The sequence below is a fragment of the Schistosoma mansoni genome (genome assembly GCF_000237925.1).
Source record: "Schistosoma mansoni, WGS project CABG00000000 data, supercontig 0203, strain Puerto Rico, whole genome shotgun sequence".
Lineage (NCBI taxonomy): Eukaryota > Metazoa > Platyhelminthes > Trematoda > Strigeidida > Schistosomatidae > Schistosoma > Schistosoma mansoni.
Genome location: NW_017386076.1, coordinates 362,054 through 380,172, shown reverse-complemented (window position 1 = coordinate 380,172; position 18,119 = coordinate 362,054). Strand labels below are relative to the sequence as shown.

At 30.5% G+C, this 18,119-nt stretch overlaps 1 protein-coding gene across 1 annotated transcript; it reads left to right on the top strand.

Moving 5' to 3' along the window:
* Positions 1-10,517: 10,517 nt before the first annotated feature.
* Smp_063790 (SWI/SNF-related chromatin binding protein) lies at positions 10,518-10,868 on the top strand (the record flags this gene model as incomplete). Its single annotated transcript, XM_018793464.1, has 1 exon — positions 10,518-10,868. One exon carries the CDS (start codon positions 10,518-10,520, stop codon positions 10,866-10,868), a length of 351 nt encoding a protein of 116 aa, XP_018647155.1.
* Between the last annotated feature and the right edge of the window lie 7,251 nt (positions 10,869-18,119).

Here is an 18,119-nt window from a genome sequence, read left to right as displayed (position 1 = left end):
AAGATTTATTTAGTCAAATATTTGAGCTACCCGCAACCGTGAATTTTCCTTAAAAATTATATTTATTTTTCTACAGAAAATTTATTTGAGTAACACCAGTTGGTAGTAAAATTATGAAGTTGTAAGAATCTATCTGATATCAAGATATATAAAGTTAACAAAGAATACATCTCTCATTGATCTTTATAAGATAACTACTGTAGTATGGGACTGCACAGCACTGCGTGATCAAGACACCACAGTTGATCGAACTCGGGACATTCAGTTTTACTCGCGAGCCCTTAAATTTTAGGCCTCTAAGTCAGCATTTAATGATGTTTTGGCTTTGTAATGCAATTTTAAGTCCTGGAGGTAAGCTGTGACCAGAGCAGTTCGTCCATGATGGGTATGAGATTTTTACCCTCTATGAGTAGTGGAAGAATGTCGCACAATACCGTGAACTGATTGTAGTTAGCCATGTACATCACAAGATACAGTCTAAGTCACTTGCCTTGAGATCAACGGTTATGTGTTCAATCCTCAGTGTTGAGGTCGTGAATATGCACTTCTGAGAAGTTCAATATTAAGAGGAAACAGCTTTGTGGTCTGTTGGTAGTCAATGGTCGTCCAACTAATGACAATTAGTGATGTTATCTATGAAAATTCAAATATCTCTACAAACCTTCTACAGTAATTCAATTTTTGTTGGAAGAATTTTTAGAGGTCACTAATAGGACGAAACGAATATCATGGATTCTCCTCTTAGTCACCATTTAACTTCATATAAAGTCTTACTGGTAAGTTTTTACATTTGATTAGGTTTTGGCCAATTTACAATGATTTGTTACAACAATGAGAGTGGAAAACTCATTATCGAAATGAAGTTTTTTCTTAAATTAGCTTGATTAAATGGTTAATATATCATTTTTATAACACATGAAATGAGATAATTATCGTCTTTAAAAAGATTTAAAATCTAGGTTCTTAACTTCAGCAGTTTATTTATCAAGGTGCATTTACATCATCTGGTGTTATACACATAATAAATGCAACTGTAATCTTCATTTCTGATGGAAATAGGTTTCCAATTCATTAATTGTCTACAACTTAACATGTGTTGTAAATGGAGCCAAAACGATTAATTACATCTATTGTAATAGCAACCATTAGAAATATTCCAGTGATTCGAAAACTATGACGTACATTATTTCACAGATAGATTTAAAGGGATCTATTTTTTTTAAGAATGCCATTCTGATGATAACTTGTTTGATTTTCACCGTAGACTCTTCATTATTATTCTCCAGTAAAAAAATAAAGCTGAACTGTTTTTTGTCAATATTATCAAACACATAGTTTGTATTTTTGCCATCTGTTCAATATTTTATGTATCATACGAATTTGGTAATGATCAATGACTTAATTTATAACAGGGAATTCATTATATTTTAATTAATTAGTTCCTAAATTAATCATTAAGCATATCTGTCTATCTAATTTATCATTAATCATGTTTTTGCTGTTGTTGTTGTTGTTGTTTGTTGTAATTTTGATCATTTGCCAGTTTAATTAATCATAATTACATAACAAATGGTATTGGCGTTTATTTACCTCTTGATTAGTGTTAGTAACAAAAAGGAAAATGAACAGCACAAAAAAGACATTTTGTCTCCATGATGAAATTAAATTATTAAAGCGCCAAATGTTTGAAATACTAATTGATCTCTCTTTTTTTTCTTCATTTATCTGTTTTGTTGTATATTTATGTCGCTTTGATTCACTGTTGCATTTTTCATCAACCCCAAAATACACACATATTAATCCAATAAACTGGACTGTTATTTCACTTGTGTAGGTAACTAACTGTGAAGTATATTCTACGAAATTATTCTTCGAATTGTATTTTTCATTATAGTAAGACTATGTTATTAAATTTACATCCAAATCTTCTTTCTGTTCAGATGATATACTCAGATTTTCATATGTTGCTTTTAGTCTTCTGTTTTACACAGAATGCATCTCAAATGCAAATTGTTTAAAAAAAGTAAAGGTATGAGAAATGGCAGTCTTCAATGTATAACTAGTAAGTTGTTTAAGAATACAATTTTTATCTCTAACTCATGGATGTTTATTAATTTATCATGTAACACAGTACTAAGAAGCTAAAATATTTAAATATTACTCTCTGAAAAAAGGCCCTTAATCAACTATATAGAAATATGATAGGCACTTATTACTATTTAGCCTGCTTAATCTGTAATCACATGTATCAAATTTATTTGATGGAAGTACATTTTACAGTATAAAAGATTGTTCCATATTTTTCATGATCTTTCGTTAAACTATAAGTAACTTAGATGAAATTTGACTATGGAGTTAGATGATGTTTCTGGAGACCATTCGATATGTCATTGGAATGTATTTAGAACGGCTTGATTGAATAGTTATAAAAGAAATGAATTGGTTTAACTGGGTAAATTTTAACACAAATAAAAACAAAGTAATATTGCTTAAAGACTCCATGATGTTGGGTTTAAAAGTCAAAGCTACTAAAGTAGGTCTACTTTAATAATAAAGTCATGTTGGTTAAGACTTCTACAAATATAAGTCGTTGACACATATCATTTCTATCCAAAAATACACTAATTTAAGACTAATGCTATGACGTACTTCAAGTACTTGTCTAACATTCAAGGAGAATGGTTGTTTATTATCTGCCCTTATTGGATCGTTTGAATTGATTTTTTAAATAAAACCATTCAGAAAATTATAAGCAAAGATGGATAGTGGCTAGCAAGGGAATACAGGACGCGTGTTTCGTCATATTCGGGACTCGTCATCTGGATGTACCTGCATCTCAGAGTTGATGATTCAAACAAACAACACCAAGTGAATTCAGACTTCACCCCATTGCACAAGCAAGTGGCTATCAGTACTCAGTAGCTGAGTGGATAACTGAAATTATTCAATCTGTTCTTTAGTTGTAATTGATTTGGTTTTTGCGATTGTGATTCACTAATCAAACTCAGTGCCATATAAATTTCAAAATTTCAGTACTTCACCTCTAATACAATCATATTCACTATTTGTTAAGTCAACTTTCAATAAATAAAACTGTTTAGTTAATTGATATGATGAGATGAAAAAGGCAAGATTAAACCTTTTTAATCATTGTTATTTCTATTTAACATTACTTTTGTGTATTCAATTCAATGTGGTGTTTATTCAGAGTGATCTTTGTTTTTATTTTCCAGTATGATATATTATTGGTCATAATATTAATTTATTTGAGTATGATTTCATTTCAAGATACGATATTCGTGTATAAAGTCAACGTGAACTATACTGGACCTGATAGACAACATGTGATTTTGTTATAACTCTGGGTATTTTTCTATCTGTGTGATTTTATTTTAATTAACAATCAAAATGAGTGTCCAATCAATATGTACTGAGTGTAATTTCGATTAGAGTGGTCGTGTTTTGGGCTTGATAAATCTTCATTTGTACCAGCCTTCGCGTTCTTACTTAGCGTTGTGGGAATTGCAGTGGTTCCTCGTTCTTCCAAGCATAAGAATATGCGACATGGAAATAACGATTGGCGACGGGCTTAATTTACAACTTTCAATTTTTCAATACAACTGTCTGGTTCCAGTTATAACTTAGTTGTCGGCCCAAAGAACCCCCCGAATCCTGCTTTTCTCAGTTACAAATATACGTCTGCCTTTTTTTATTAAGTTGCTGTTACGATAAACGACGTGATTACTAGTGTATGAACATGTCAGTTTCAGTTTCAGAAGTAAAACCAATGCTTTAGCTTGGTGAAGATGTGCTCATTACATATAGTTTAATGCTAATCAGTACATTGAAGGAACATATGCTTAAACAATCAAATCTGGAATCGCATTCAATAATTATTGATGCATTTAACGAGATAAGTGATACATTTCCTGCTGCATTAAGAAAACGTTTCGTGCTCAAAGAAGAGGTCAACGAATTCCCTAATAAGATAAACGATGGGCAATGTTCAAATGTTCATCTATCATACTCCACTGTTTCTGATTGTCCAGTCACGTTGAGTGAAATTCAAACTCATTGTGAAACATATGTCTCAAGTGAATCAGTTTGTCATCGAATTTCTGATGATGTCATATTAGGTGCTGATTATCTTAATGGATTATTAGTTTCCAATGAAGTCCTTAATAAGTTTGTGGAAATTATTTCAAATGGATAGAATTCTGGTGATCTCATATCAGATGTTGCTTGTTCTCAAAATACATCTGTTTCTAGTGAAAACATAAGTCAATACGAAGCACAAGTTCTCAATACGTTCAAGTCGAATTGAAGTCCTGATGGTCGCACATAAAATGTTATTTACCCTTACAATCCATTTACTTCTAGTCAGTGTGGGAAAAATGTTTTAAATGAGTCACATCTTGATTAAATTCCAGATGTTATTGTAGATGTTGGGTGCTCTCACACCTCGAATATGTCACATAGATTTTCTACTCAATGTTATAATGGATTGATTGATATAATGAGTGTTTGCAAAGTAGTGCTGAAACCAGAATACCCAGAAGTGGTTTCGTTCACATATTTGGGAAACCTAAATTTACTCTCCGAGTCTGGCAGTCCGAAATTTGGGGTGAAGCTCGATGCCTGTGATGGTAGAAATGAAGCTTTATTTTAGATGACAGTGGCTGAATCAGACAACGGCTCAAAGGTTCATGCTTACCTCACGTGGTTGAAAATACTATTAATAACCATGTCAACTGAGAAACCCTTAAGTCGAGTTATTCTTAGAATTTTTCTCTCAAGCTATTCGAAATTTACAAAAATAGTTTTCGTCACTGTATGTCTATAAATTTAAAGTTACTTTTATTTAGAGAAAAAATCTATATTCAATATTTTTGTCAAGTGTATAACTATGTTTAGAATTAAAATTCACGAGCGTATTTCCTATATCATCTTGAATTATTTTTCTGTAAAATGATGCTACCTCAACAAACCTGTGGTTGTCTAAGTATACAGCAATACTATTTTTTCCCGTACGAACTCCTATCAAACTTACCTACTCTATGATATCAACTCGAAAACACAGTGGATTAGAAAACCTAAATTTTGTGTTTTTGTCACATTTTATAGTAAATAACCTTTATTACTTAGTAATAAGTTACCATTCATTTAAAAAAAACTGTGATTTTATTAATTTGTGGGACTCCTCAGCAGTTTGCATCCACGATTCAATCAGTTTCGCGCGCAAGTGCTAGACCTCCGGGGTTCGAATCTCGGAAGGCGGGATCGCGGATGTGCACTGCTGAGGTGTCCTATAATAGAATGAAACGACCGTTCAGTAATTCCAAGTTTTCCATTGTGGTCTAGCTTCAATTGATTCATGATCTCAGCTATATAAAATTACCATAATATCCACAGAACCCCTGATGATATCAAACTTCTTCTCATTTCAGTTTTATGCTTTTACAGACAAATATTTTGCCAGTATGTAATTGTTAAAGTAATCGCTTATAAAATAAATAAATAAACATCATGGCTTTCTGAAAAATCTGGAATTGAAATAATATTATCCTACTATAACAGGTTATTTTCATTGTTTTCCTACAGATTTATTCATTCAGTTAACTAAGCTAACTTGGACTACAGTTAAGATTTGCAAACTGATTTAATTATTAAGTATTTTTTTAAAATTTTCTGGATAATAAAATATAACATGAACGACGGTTAAGAAAAAAGAAAAGAGAAATAACATTAGACGCCTACTTATATAATAACGTGTTGAACATTAAATAGAGATCGAGCATTAGAGTTAAACAAACAAAATTCTACAATATCAACTACCTAAAACATTTGACTGTTGAAAATTATACTGACATTATTAATGATAAATCAAAATCACATTTGATTATCAAAAAAAACCAATAACAACAGTCCTATGTAACCTGATAAAGTATTTCGAGGCTAAATAGAATGCCTTACTGCGTAATGTAATATATATATTCCTATTATAAGTTATGAAAAATATAGTCGAATAATTTGACCAATTTCGTTTGTTTGTAATAAAATAAGTTATGATTCAGCACAAAATGTATTAAGATTCCTATTTAAAGAATGAAAGAATTGCCTGTGTAGTTAGTTACTACTTTAATGAGAAATATATATATATATACCGACCAGTAAAAATTTACGTGTCATAAATGAATTAAAATTGTAGAAAGTCAGGTTCTGATACAGATCATACTGTAGTGAACAAAACACCGGTTGGAGACAATCGAATGTATTTAGACACAAATTACAGAAAATCTCACTGAATTCTGATAGCCATACAATGAACAGTTAATTTGCAAAATAACCATCAATTGTCTCAATCTTCACTGTTCCTTCTGTCAATATCAATCCATCCTCTCTAATTTCATTGTTTGTGCATTTTCCTACCAATCGCGCATCATTTCAGTTCTTTCCTTTTCGGTCTTCTGCCAAAATACATTCTATGTCCAAACATCACCATATACTACTTATATAGATAAAAGTAGACCACACTACAATATAGCTTTCATGAAATCTGAAGATGATTACTTTAATTCTCAGTGAGCTTGATAAATCATACTATTAAACATTTTCAAATGAAATCAATAAAATTACCTAGTGATCTCTGATTTTCACTGATGCTGTAGTTTGTGTCAGTCTAATGTGAAAATTATCCATTAAAATTTTTAAAAAATCTTTTCAAATCAATTGTTAGTTAGAGTTCAAATGAAATGTATTTTAAGAAAATATGATTCTATTTCTATTATTTATATTTTGTTTACCATGATATATTGATAAACTTTTAAAATCTCTTAAAGTAATAGCAGTATGATGTACCATATATTGGTTAACAGTTTACTTCATTGGACAGTAGTTTATTAGTCCAAGTAATGGTAAAGTCGTGTGAATGATTTGAATCACATCCAAATGGCATCAGAATTCTGAAACATAGTAATTCATCAATGATGAATAGAATGGATTAAGGATATATAAAGTAAAGTTACCGGTGTTACATCTGAGACCAGATTACCAATCAGAGAAAATGCCTACAATCAAACAATTATAATCGAAATATTCAGAGAAAAAATGAAAAAAACTCAACTAATTTACAGAATTGTAAATATTCTCATGTTATTTGTACTACTAACAAGAATAGTCAAGGATTAAAGATAAATCTGTATCATTAACAGAATGAGTTTAATATCTACTCATGAACTGGTAATATAGTCGACGAAAAAACCTCAGAAAAATGTTATATCCATATAGGATTGAGATATAACCAAGTGAATATGAGGTAGGAAAAATTGAGTAAAACCAAATATAACAATAAAAGGAATTTGTTCAATTTACCAATTACTTTTATGTTATTAGATAGGATTTTAGTTGTTTCAGAATGAATAAAAGTTATACAAAGTAGCACAACGTTGAGTGTGAGGACAAATCATACTTATTTATTCCCTTGTCAAGTTTGTCATTTAGTTATTTTTACTTCAAACTAATCGAATGAATATAAATTTGAATCATCTGATTTATTCATGATTTTCCTTATGGAATGCAAAATGTATTTTTGTAAGGATGGCTCGTTGGCAAACTCAAGGAAGCCTCAAGAAGCTCAGAAAGAGCCGAAGACATTCCATCCAATCACCGTTAGAGGAACATTTTGGAGTGTCGACGTGTAGCTTCTCTACTGTACGAAATGATGATTTACTTTCAGCCAAAAAACTATAAGTACATGAGACTTTTGTACTATATTTTACACTGTGATGGGAATAATATTCGTACTTACTAGTCTTCTGTCTTCTTTCTTGCGACGTTGCGGGTTCGATCATTCAAGTAATCTAGTAGTATGAGGCATAGCAAGAATCTAAAGCTCTAGATATAACAATTTTACCTGAGATGTTTTTTCCCACTTATTTCTTTTTTAAATTACAACCATCTTGGTCTCTATGAACCTTCGTTAAAGCAGTACTGTGAAGTAAGCTTAAATTAAAAGATATCTTTTGAATAATAATATCCAATATGCTTTCATTGATTGAATAAATAAAATTTTTTGAGCATTAACTGAAAAACCGTTTCGAATAAAAAATTTATTTTTAAAGATTATTCACTAGTTCAAAATATTGTAAACAATCTTAAATTTATGCGCGTTTCAAAAAATTACTCCCAAGTCCTGAATAGCTCCAAGGTATTACATCTATTTTTACTAGAGGAACTGATTCTGCCAATTTTATGAAGTTATTTACTTGTACATTATATAACTTGAGAAGTATATTTTATAGAACTAGTTATTCACAAATTTCATGATAGAATTTCCTAGTCCAAAAAGTTACTAACATTGTTATCGTCATTACTAATATTTGTCTCATACCAGATGTGAATGACTTTCTTTTGTCACGGCTTTTCACTGGAATACTTGAATTTTTTATCTGCTAGGTGTTTTACATTTATTGAACTGTTACGTATTAACAAATAAATAATATATTTGTAATATCCCAATGAGTAGAAAAATTAGATTTTTTGACGTTTCGTGACTCAGTGAAAGCCACTTCTTCCGAGAATAAATAACCAAATTAACATTAATCCAAGTTTACATAGTACAACGGAACAACACGAGTATTAGGTGCGATCAATCAAAAGACAGGTTTTATTCAGACCTGATAAATGAAGTATTCCCTTTCATAGTAAACTTCAACTTACATGCGTTTAATACATTAAGTCCAGAGTAAAATGATTAAAGCATTATCCTTGTAACTTATGAAAAAAATGGCTATTCTGATATCAGATCAATTCCACTAAAATAATATACAAAAACAACTGTACGGGATATGTTATTCTTTAAAGTGAGTATTCATAATTTTCTCATATGGATATGTATTGAATGTGATTCAGATAGTATTAGCATTGGTATCAGATTTTATTTTATTTCAAAATCTGTTAATCTTTACTTAAACATTTTCATTTTTAATGATTTACAATTGAAACAGTAGGCGGAAACGAAAGAAAACTAGATTGCACGGATGTCATTGTATGTTATACAAATAATATATTTAAAATGAAGAGAGGTCTGGACTTTATACAGATAAAAATACTCATTTAACTAAAATAAGTTAACAGGTATGTAGTCAAGTTTTAAGCCTTCTCACCAACTTTAGAAATGGTGTTGATAAACTGACAATTTTACAATTGCTAGTTCCAATTTTGACTAACTGGGACTCATGAACACAAAGCCCTGAACCTAGATTTCCTTGTATGTGCAATGTTCAGAGGATTGATGAGATGTTACCACCCGGTTATCCAGATGGCGACTGTCTTTCTGTAGAACACAAATGTTTTTTTGGCGATTGACTACTTAGTAATAACACTAATATAGAGTGTCCATCCGAGTGAATTTCATTCCTACTTAGGGATAGAAAAGCATAACTACTCAAAGACTAGTTATCATGAATTACTAGTTAATAAAAGTGCCGACAGAGTCATTAGGTTAAACTATTGATTTGGTTGCTAATTCACTTCAACCATTTAAAACAATGGATAAAATCACGTAAAGGAGGCGTTTGTTCACGCAGTAGTTATTAGTTAAACATGCTCAACTTAGTTAATGTTATGTCATGGTATTTATATGAGTCTACAAAAGAATTTCTTTAGGGTAATGTACTTCCAAACAAAGTATTTTTGAATCATAATTTACATCACTAATTGATCTTAGCCAGATAAAAAATAAAAATCAGTAAGCACCAGACAGTTGTTTAGTTCTCGTATGGACCTCCCCAGAAGTGCTTATCCACTGACCAACCACAGGAGATTGAACACACGACCTTAGATCTTACAATATACGCTTCACCTCTAAACAACTGAGACAGTATTTTACGATGTATATGTCTAACACCAATCAATTCATGGTATGTTGTGACGGTCTTCAGTTATCTGTGGTAGATAACTGTCTCATATTCGACCAAGTTTAACTGCACGAGTCAAAGCTTCTCCCTAGAACTTCTGCATTACAAACTCGAAGTTAGTCACTGGTAAATGTACGATCATTATTAGTATGAAGAGTTTGTACAGAATGTTAAATTTTTCAGTTCACATCATAGGCTGATCTTAGTTAATGAATAAGTAGGTGTTAAAGAGAATTTACCTTATTCATTTATGTAAGGAATTATAGTATAAGATTAACTCTTTAAAAAAAATTAACACTCGATTCATTTTTGTTTACTATTTTTTTTAAAAATTGTTATGTATATCCTGTTCAAGGTCAAAAGTATTTGCTAGTTCAACGCATTGTTTTACACTTCTTTAAGTCAGAAAAGAAAAAAACATTGAAGCATTTAATTTTGTTATAGCAGATAAAAGGAAACATGCACTTTTCATTTAAATCAAAGTTTTATCTATGAAATCCAATCTTTTGTTTTCCCTATCCGAATTTATTCATAAAGGGGGCTGTTTAAGTTTGTCCGGCCTTCTGGACTAGCCTTTTGAATTCAACCAGCTTAGCAAAGATGACTGAAGACAAGGGTAGACCAAAAAGTGCTATGAATGCTTATGCGGCATTCTTGCAATCTATGCGTGCCAACCATAAGAAGAAGCATCCCAATGTCACTCTAGATTTCAAGTCTTTTTCAAAGGAGTGTTCGGAACAGTGGAAGAATCAATCGGCTAAAGAAAAGAAGTTCAAGGACTTAGCAGAAAAGGACAAAGAGCGTTATCGATGTGAGATGGAACATTATGAACCTCCTACCGACGAAGGCTGCAGTAAGAAAAGGAAACGAGACCCAGATGCACTAAAAAGGCACTGTCAACATTTTTCCTCTTTTGCAATGATGAACGACCTTAGTATGGAAACTATTTAAACCATGTAGAGATAAATAAATAAATAAATAGCATAATTTTAAAACAAAAACTTATTTCAGTTTGAGAAACCTTATTTATAAATTTAATATTCATTATTCAATTTTTAAATGAAGTATTTCATAAAAGAACATCTATTGTAAAACATACAACTTTATCCCTCTTCCTTTGTATAGTTCTTGCTATTCTATTACTTCGTGTATATATTTCGTTTGTAGTAGACACATGTAAACGACCTTTATATTAGATAAACACATTAATAATCATAATGATAATAATAATAATGAATCAATGTACATACGTCTATATACATAGAAACTTACTTGCATACTTGTATAGATACATTCAAACACGTTTTTTTGCCTAATAGCAAGAAAAAAACTTTTGTTGGTCAGTGGATGAATACAGGTGAAAATACCAGAAATTCATGATTACATTATACGGTTATTATTAGTTCTTTTTTTTATACGAGAGAAGAAAAATGATTTATAGATACAAATTCTGTTGTATTATGTTTATGATACTCGAAATGAATAATTTTTGAGGATGAATTTGACCTCTTATAAATCAAATAATAAATGGTTTAAAAATAAAGAAAAAAAAAACGATTTCTTACTGTTTCCATTATGTTTCCTCTTTTTTTTCTGATCAATCAATCAGTCGATTAATCGACTTATTTTATTCATCCTTGTAACTATGTCTATTTGATTAGCCGTATAGTTTATGAATCTAGATATACATATATATATATTGCAAAAACCCAATAATTGTTCATTAGACTAATATATCAGTAATATTAGTAATCAGTAGTGAGACACGTTACTCTGCAATAACTTATTCGCATGGTATAGTACGGTACTATATATATGTATATATATATATTGATTATTATCCATGTGGTTGAATAGTGAAAAATAGACTTGAATAATATGGAATACAAAAAACATCTATTCATGGAAACTAATATACATTTAAACAAAAAAATAAAATTAAATCAAGATTTATGATTCCGAATTTACATTTTTTTGTCTTAAATGGATATTTATGTCTATGAAAGAAATTAAATTCTTGTTTGAATAAATAAAAATTGGTAGAAATGTAAAAGAAAAGGTGTGGCATTAGATATGCGTATATATTGGAAAATAATGATTTCACATTTGGAGAGTAGTAGATATCGTTAAGATTTCATGAATAATCTTAATCATTAGTAATATGGTGTGTGTTACTGATATCGACAAATATAAGTAATATGTATCATCAATCAAAATTGAAATGTCTAGAGGCAGAAGGTTAAGAAGATTGAAGAAAAGAGAATGAGAATAGAGAATTGTTGATGAGAAAGTGAAGGAACATAAAAGTTTAAGACAATTGATTGACATTTTACAAATGAAGAATTTACTGCATGGTATTCAGATTTTCCTAAGAAATTCTGTATTTTCATGTTCAAATACAGTTGGTTGTTCCCACTTGTGTTCTCGTTCACTATAGTAATATGACAAACAAATCGAAATTTTTAGTCTTCTTTGATTTTAATGGTTGAATAATATTTTGTTTCGTGACACCATGAAAATGATTCACAGAAAAGAAATATTATGGAAAAATATTTAATGTAGCATATCATAATTACTGATTATTAGAAAATTTTAGTTTACTGCCTAAGGAATGTTATTTCATCTGAATGAGAAAAATCATCACCACAGTGTTCCAAGATTCTTATCACTCTCAAGTACCTATCTAAAAGTACCAAAACAATACTATGAATTCATTGTCACTGATAAATGCCTCTATCTATAATACTATATAAGATTCGTAAATAAATAACAATGATACATCGTATACTATTCACTAGCTCTAATCAATACCATGAAATGTTTATCAATCAGTCGAATGCTTCTAGACGTTTAAATCACTTATCAAACTATCAGTAAATAAACAGCACTTTCCAAATTCTTAAATTTAATGTTTAATTTTTCTAGTATTGTTAAACATTTCGGTAAATTTTATTAATTTATCGAGTTTATTTATCTTGAGAATAAATGGGGACAACAAACACTATAATGAGAACACTATAAATTAATTCACTTTAGATTGATATTATGAATGGATCAATGTTAGATCACCACTGAATACCTGGAAACGCTAGATGACCGTTGTGTCCTAGTATGTGTCTGTTGTGAGGCAGTTACTAACTGAAGACAATGGTGAACAGTCGAATAGTATCGTGGGTTGAGTGAAGTTAGATATTAGCACCGTTGGATACCGGCTCAGTTATGCGTCTGCACAAGATCAAAGGTTCTGGGTTCGAGTCCCGCATGCGGGATCGTGGGTGTACACTGCTGAGAAGTCCCATACTAAAACAAACCGGCTGTCTAATGCCTTGGGTTTTCAATGATAGTTTTACACTAATTCATTCATGATATCAATCCGAACTTAATGATATCCACAACCCCACACTGATAATCTATTTCAATCAATTTTGTTCAGCAACTTACAATACAGATATATATATATATATATATATATATATATATATATATATATATATATATAATATCTAGAATAACATCTTAAAAAGAAATATAAAATAAATATAATAGCTAAATTGCAGAGTATCAAATCGATTCTAGTCATGTCGTCCAATCAGAATTGTTTTTTTAATTATTTACATAACCAAACAAATGTCGTGAAAATGGAGCATGAAACAAAAATCTATACACTACAGAGACTGTAAGTGTACAGAAACACAGAAGCCTGGATCTTGTGCAGAAAAGTAGCTAGGTTAATCGCTCATTCGAACATGGGCAGAAGTAATAATTATTTTAAAACAGATATACAGGCTTTGTTGTTACATTAATAAAATAGTCTTCATCAATGAATATGCGGCACTAAAATTAGAAGAAATAGTTGTATGATTGATTAATCATTTAGTAACCACTTTTACTATTCCAGAAAAAGGGGATTTAAATAGTATGGGGACTCAGTCCAAGAAATGGAAAATCGATGTCAAATGGCACATAGTAATAAACCTGATATGCAGATAATTAGTAGTAAGACTCTCGGCTTAACAAAGTTCTTTACCATCATAAATACTGATACTGTTGGTGTATATGATATGCATATTGTTTAAGCAAACAATAATTCATAATCTTTGATCTAAGTCATATTAATACACCCGGCTGTCAGTAGACAGACAGTAATTAATTTCATAGTTAACATAATGGAGTGATCGTAATTAATCAACCACTGGATATCATGAAGCAGTTGACAGCGGCTTCGTCCCAGTATGGGATTGTTCAGCAATACACACCCACGATCCCACCACCATGGGCGTGAATTGGATGATAAAATGTGAGTTATACGATAAAGTAGATTTCATTAAACATAATTTTGTAATAAAAATGTAAATATATCAGGTTAGAAATGTCAAATCGATATGAAGTTCGAACATTGCCATTAATTATACAATTTAGACCTATTCAGTAGTTTTACATATGGAACAAAATAAAACGGACTTCAGTTTTTCCCATAGGCTAGTTAAATAGCAAACATGTTAGGATGAATTTTAAGCACAAAGCTGATTTTTTATGTAGTCGGATGCAAATCTTAGGCAGACAATTAGTATCAATCTACCAATAATAAATAAATAAATTTTTTGAAAGTCAATTAAAACAGAATCGTATTTTGTTTGTTGATTTTAAAACGCCTGCTTATAAACAAACAAGACATTCTCAGTGATCAATTATCCTAATTTTTTCAATCCTACAGGTGGGCAGTCGAGGCTCAAACATCCCAATGGGAACATTTCATACTGAAGAATCAGATCATGTGGGATCAGATTAGTGGTACACCTTATAAACAAGCCCCAATTAGCATGAAACTTATATCCATGGTTTTCAGCTGACCACCTCTAGACACTTAACAGCTTAAAATGAATATTGATTTTCTGTAAGATTACTGAACTCAGAATGACCAGCTTCAGTTTTATGTTTTCTTTGTGGTATTATACTTTACTCATTTTCATTTTTATAAACTTCTATTGTTACATAAATCCCGTTAGTAAAAAATAAAATAAACGGCCAATCCAGATATCAACGTCTTCTGTTTTATAAATGAATCTTTCATTAGTGTAAATACAGTTAGTAGATTATAGTCAAATTTATGTGTATGACTTCTGAAAATATTTCCATTTATTAGTATGCATAATCAAGAAAACATCATTTTACAGAATAAAACATTGTTCATACATGTTTAATCCATATTCAGCTAATTTTCAAAGTTTACTACTAAGACTTATTACTGACCATCAGTTCAGTGCTTTGTGATCCATTTCTGAAGAAGCTTGTAATCTACTCAATAAACCTGTTTATTATTATTATCATTATTATTACTCTATGCTTTGTGTATATGAAAAACCTAGCACGTACAATAACCCTTCTATCATCCTATATTTCCCTGTCAAATGTACTTAACAAGTGAAAAGAAAAATGAGTAGACTGATAAACGAAAGATGTAATTTTCCTCGTGGCACGTCTTAACATTCATAAGCTGTTTAAGCTATCACACTGCAGTATTTAGTAATATATTTAGAGCTTGCAATCTAAATCATAATGACGTTTTGAAAGGTATTTCTTTGTTTAATACTGAATTATGGGAAAAAATAATTAATTTTGTGATTGTATAACAGCTCTTAGGTGATGAATAATGGAATAAAATTGATTAACACATTGGAAAAAGCTATAGTTTCTTATACAAATCTGTGAGGTTAGTTAACTGGAGCTTCAATGAAAACCAAATTAAAGTGGCTTTAAATACACGAACCAGTTGTGACAAAGCTCAAAAGTATCTAGATCGACTCATTGGAAATGCCACAACCAATATGCTGGATGATAAGCAAATATGGATAGTGGCTAGCAGTGGAATCCAGGACGCGTGTTTCGTCCCATTTGAGACTCGTCAGTTGGATGTACTGCATCTCAGAGTTAATGTTCACCCTGAGACTCGAACCAACACAAGCAAGTGGCTATCAGGACTCAGTAGCTGAGTGGATAATGCGATGGCGTTTGAAGCGAACTGTACTGGGTTCGAGTCCCAGAGTGAACATCAACTCTGAGATGCAGGTACATCCAGCTGACGAGTCCCAAATAGGACGAAACGCGCGTCCTGTATTCCACTGCTAGCCACTATCCATCTTTGCTTATAATGCTTGTGAACTGAGGCTATATCGACGCAATCCTCACAGTATGCACATATGCCAATAAGAGACTGTTCTATCGTTAAAGAAATAGACAATAACCATGCTACAAAACTCGTAAAATCGTATTTTCATGAAAAATAAAAAAATTCCATTAGTGTAAAAAGTAATCATAAGTCTATTAGAAGACTGAAGTTTCTCTTTATGCATAATTGAAACTCGACAGTCCAGCTATAGTGTGCTTAAAAAATCAATATTTAAAACTGTTTATCTGATTAAAAAAGGATTCTATCAACAATAGTAGATCCATAAAACCATCTGAAAACTGAATCATTTATCGTATTTATAATTCATCAAATCTATCTGAATTAATTTAACTTAAATAAACCTGTAATGACTACTTAAATCTCCTACTGATTATGATGAAGCGATTAATGGTTTCTTATTAATAAACAATGATATTTTACAGAGATTTTGTTAACTATTTTTTACAAGTTAAAAATTGTGTTCATTAATGAATAAAGATAGATCGTTTTATTAACTTGATGAGTATGATACGGATTTTAAAGGCTAGGATTTGCAAAGCAAGGACAGCATTCCTACAGTTGAAAAACATATGGAACTCAAAACAATCATTTGCATGCCAATATGAAAGTGAGAATTATCAATATGAACGTCAAGATAGTTCTACTGCATGGAGATGAAACAGGAAGAACTACTACAACCATCGTCAAGAAGGTACAAGTATTTATAAACAGTTGTCTACACAAAATACTCAACATTTACTGACCGGATACTATCAGCAACAGCGTTTCATGGGAGAAGAAAAACTAGCTTCCAGCTGAAGAGGAAATTAAGAAAAGACATTGGAAGTGGACAGGACATACATTGAGGAAATCACCAAACTGCATCACGAGGCAAGTCCTGACTTGGAATCCTGAACACACTGTGTCAAGAATTATAAGCAGACATAAATAGAATGAAAAGCAACTGGAAAGGATTACCCAGGACAGAGTTGGATGGAGAATACTAGTAGGTGCTCTGTGCTCCTCGACGAGGGGTAACAGGCGTAAGTAAGTAATAATTCAGATTTGTTAACTGATCAGTTCAGATTAAATAATCAGCCTATTTATATCAAATAAATATTTTAAACCAATCATCTAAAACATGATAATTTATAAATTTCTTAATATAAATGAATCAAACAACCAATATGAACTCACGTATATATATATAGTAACTATAGTTACAGTAAACAGTGATTCCATAAAACAATAAAATCAATAAAATAATGACATATTTAATCTGTATTTAACCTAATTAAGAACTAAATAAATAAAAAGAAACTGATCACTTACAACCATTTTATTCCTTGAACTGGATTCATTAAACTAATAATTAATTGAAATAATAATAATGATAAGATAATTCCAAAGAATTTGGATTTTTGTTTATATAAGATAAATAGTTGATCTATTATAATTAATAAATAGTTAAACTTTGTAACAAAATGCATAATAAATTCGTATTTGTTTGTTTTCTTTATTTTTTTCTTTATTTCATGAAGACTAAATGAGGGTTATGTAGTTGTCTATTTTCTTCTTTTTTCTTGATAAAGACGTGGAATTTGATCTTGTACGTATGAACAAGAAGAGGAAATGATTACGTAACTTCCACCAATAATAGTTATAATTGAATATATATGTTAAATTATTTCTTTGTTATGAAATTCATACAGGTCAACAATAAGTCACAGTTTAAATTATCAAACGTGTATATATATATAAGTATGACTGACATTATATTTTTTATAATGCTATTAATAGTAGTATTAGTAGTAGTATATTGTATTTGATAAGCATACTGACTAGTTAGTATAATTGTTATTCTTATATTTGTTACAAGATGATAGACATTATCATAGTAATATGAAGATACTTTTTTTTGGTTTCTGGATAAATAAATGAATTTTTGTGCACAAAACATTCACACATTAAAAAAACAAACATGTACATAGATTACATTTTGTATAAGTAGTGTAGACTAATTTTGTCTACTGTTA